This window comes from Merops nubicus, unplaced genomic scaffold (genome assembly GCF_000691845.1).
Source record: "Merops nubicus isolate BGI_N331 unplaced genomic scaffold, ASM69184v1 scaffold30612, whole genome shotgun sequence".
In the NCBI taxonomy this organism is placed as follows: Eukaryota; Metazoa; Chordata; class Aves; order Coraciiformes; family Meropidae; genus Merops; species Merops nubicus.
In genome coordinates, this window is record NW_008594752.1 from 319 (window position 1) to 3590 (window position 3272).

Below are 3272 nucleotides of genomic sequence, written 5' to 3' on the forward strand. Positions count from 1 at the left end.
TATTACCATCCCACGCCAGGCTCTGCCTCTTTCACACCGTTGAAACTGCACCCTTCCAGCACGTAACTGCTAAATGGTGGAGGCGTCCCCGCTGCACCTCTTGGCTGCACTGATTCATTGCCTACCAGAGAGAGGAGGTCACATCACAAGCTGTGCCCAGCAGCTGTCTTTGACCAGCTTCTGGATGGGACAGGATTATTTTATGTCTCAGGAAAGCAACTTGTCTGCATTAGGTGGAGATCAGACTGGTGACTAGATGGCTTCTGGTGTTTGTAATGTTGGTGATTGTGATGAGGAGTGGCTTTGGTCTCCTGTCTACCTGCTGGTGTTGGTGGCAGGACCCCTAGGGCCTGGCTGATGTTGTGATCCTGGAGGTTTCATGTCCTGCAGCTGATACTCTGCCCTACAAAATGCCTTCCTGAGAGTTATGCCTCTGTGAATCACACTGTTTTGTGGCTGGATCTCACATGGAAGCTGGTGGGATGAAGTCAGTTGCCATTCAGCACTACCTGGTAGATGGCCTGTGTTGTTCTACCCAGGAGCTGAGAGCAGTCCCGGCTCCAGGCAGGGTTTGTGAGAGCTGTGGGTGTGTTCCCTAACTCACCTGCTGCCCTCTTCACCAGCCCTGTCGCTGCTGCTGGAGGACAAGGTAGTGGGCAGGAGCAATTCCAGTGTTGCAGCTGCATTTGATGGTCCCTTTCCCCCCTACAGATTGAAGAGCTTCTGAAGGAGGTGACACTGAAGGAGACGAAGAAGAAGAAGATCGATGCCTTCCTCCATGAAATTAACAGGCTGCTGAGCGCCATCCCCGAGACCCCAGAAACTGAAGTATGTTCCAGAGGGAGGGAGGAGGTGGGAAGATCCCTGTATGGAGCAGGCTCTGCCATTGCTGTGCAAGCAGAGGTCCTCATGGACCATGTCCCTCAGGGTCTGAACAAATACTGCATAGCTTTACCTCGGAGGGGAGCGGGGGTCGCTCTGTCTCTCGGCTGGGGTGCAGGCAGCTGCGGCTGTGTGGGGAGGGGGTTCTGGTCCCTGCCCCTCTGCTGTTGGTGACACATAGAGTGCTCTGTGTCCCCCTCTGCTCCCAGCTGACCGACCAGGCCTGGCTGCCCCGGGGCGTGAGGGTGCCCTTCCTGCAGGTGCCCTTCGGGGTGAAGGGGAGGTTCCGCTTCGTGCCCCCGGCCGAGCTCAGCGTGGTGGGCAGCTACCTGCTGGGCACCTGCGTGAAGCCGGAGATCAACGTGGATGTGGCGGTCACCATGCCAAGGGTGAGTGGCCCTGCGGGCTCCTGGGTGGCCTGAGGCCCCACGCAGCCCCCTCCCCTCCCTGCTCTTCCTCCCCTCTGCCTCCATCGACTCCTGCCCTGGCTGCTCCCTTCCCGAGGGAGGCTGCAGAGTCTGGGTGAGCAGTGTGGTGACGGCCACGCGGAGCTGGGGAGTGTGGTCTCACCACCAGCTCCCTCAGAGCTCTTGGCTCATTTGATGTTAGCCCCTCATGAGGGGCTTCCTTCTCTGCCTGGGACAAACCTCTTCCACCGTGCCAGGGAGATAGGTGCTGCCCAGATTTGTACCCTTTGTTGCACTCCTGCTTCAGCTCCCAAGACTCTTGTTACAGGGAGGGTAATGTTTGCAGGCTGTTGCCCCTCTCGAGCGTCCTCCCCTTGCTGCCCAGACTTGCTCTGACAGGGTTTGAGGCAAAGAACACCCCGTTTGTCTGCATGGCTCTACTCTGTTTCCTGTGATCCTAGAGCCTGGTAGGCTAGCAGCAAGGTGGTGCTCCAGACTGACTTGGAGGTCCCAGGGGCTGTAGCCACGCGGCTAAGGCAGGGCTGCGAGTGAGGTCAGGGGCTCTGTGTGTGGTGTAGCACCTCGGGCTGAACCGACCTTTCCAGCCAGGTGAGGTGGGATTGCCCTGTCCCTCTCTTCCCAGGAAATCTTCCAGGACAAGGATAACCTGAACCAGCGCTACCACCGCAAGAGAGCTCTGTACCTGGCTCACATCGCCCAGCACTTCTCCAAGGAGAAGCTCTTTGGCAGCGTGAAGTTTGCCTACATGAACAGCAACCATCTCAAACCCATCTTGCTCCTGAGACCTCAAGGTAGCCCTTGAGCCTTGCTCTGATGATGGGCGTGAGTGGGTACTGTCCTTAGGTGGAGGGCACAGGTCTCACACTGCATAATGGGCCCTTTGGGGAGGGTCAGTCTGGGGCTGTTGTTGCTATTGGTGATAAATTTTGGAGCTTCTCATGCTCCCTGTTGTCCTCTCCCTCCTCACAGAACCTACTCCTCAAGCTCTCTTCCCTTCCCTATCCTCATCTGCAGCTTGGCTGTGCTCCCCAGCCTTGGCCTTGCTGGCTCGCCTCCGCTACAGGGAGCTAAGCAGACCCTACGAAAGCATGTCCATGTCTAGCACTGTCCTCCTTGCCATTCCACCTTGCTGCCCACCATCATCTTGCCTTCCCCAGGCATCTGTGTGCAGCCTGGCTTTTCTCTGGGAGGATGTGGGGTGCAGGGTCTGCTCATTTCCACAGACCTGGAGTGGTAGTGGGTTTGCGTCTGGGGCAGGCAGTAGTGTGGCAAGGCCAGGGTGGCAGGAGGGTGATGGATTACTAGACTGGCCAGTGAGGACAAAGACAGGACTTGGATGTGAGCAGTGTGACCTCAGGGTTGTTGTTGGCTCTGGGATGTGGTCAGTCTGCTCTGAGATGATGTCCACTGCTGCTGAGCTTTGCTGGGAAGGAGTTTTCCTTTCCCCAGGCTGGGGATGCTCCCTGTTTTCACTGGTTAGTCTCTGATGTCTCTTCTTCCCACACATCTGCCCCCTGGTGCTTACAGGCAAGGATGAGAAGATGGTCACTGTGCGACTCCACGCCTGCCCTGCCCCGGGTCTCTTCAAACCCATCCGCTTCTATCCCAGCAAGAACAATGTCCGGACAGCCTGGTTCATGGAGCAGAGCACCTCCAAAGAAGGTAGGGCCTGGTGCTGGGGGAGCCCAAGGCTGCTCGGTTTAGCCAGGGAAGGAGGAGGGTCTGCTGCAGCCCTTTCTGATGAACGGGAGGCTTGTGAGTGGGTCCAGCGTGCTGTTGTCTCCCTACCCAGGAGCCACGGAGCCCCCGACCCCGCACTACAACAACTCCATCCTCTGCGACACGGTGCTGCTGTCCCACCTGCACTTCTTGTCTAGTGCAGCCACCGACTTCCCGGGCATGAAGGATGGCCTGGCCCTTCTCAAGGTGTGGCTGAACCAGCGGCAGGCCAGCAAGGGGGGT

The 3272-nt window shown here is 57.9% G+C and overlaps 1 protein-coding gene across 1 annotated transcript in view; it reads left to right on the forward strand.

Moving 5' to 3' along the window:
• Positions 1-623: 623 nt before the first annotated feature.
• NOL6 (nucleolar protein 6 (RNA-associated)) overlaps positions 624-3272 on the forward strand; it is a gene marked incomplete at both ends in the record, with an annotated part of 12620 nt that continues 9971 nt past the window's right edge. The window contains 6 exons of the mRNA XM_008935872.1: positions 624-649; positions 712-828; positions 1092-1271; positions 1933-2101; positions 2838-2972; positions 3103-3264. Coding sequence (XP_008934120.1) covers positions 624-649; positions 712-828; positions 1092-1271; positions 1933-2101; positions 2838-2972; positions 3103-3264 — 789 coding nt within the window. The remainder of the gene's footprint in view (positions 650-711; positions 829-1091; positions 1272-1932; positions 2102-2837; positions 2973-3102; positions 3265-3272) is intronic.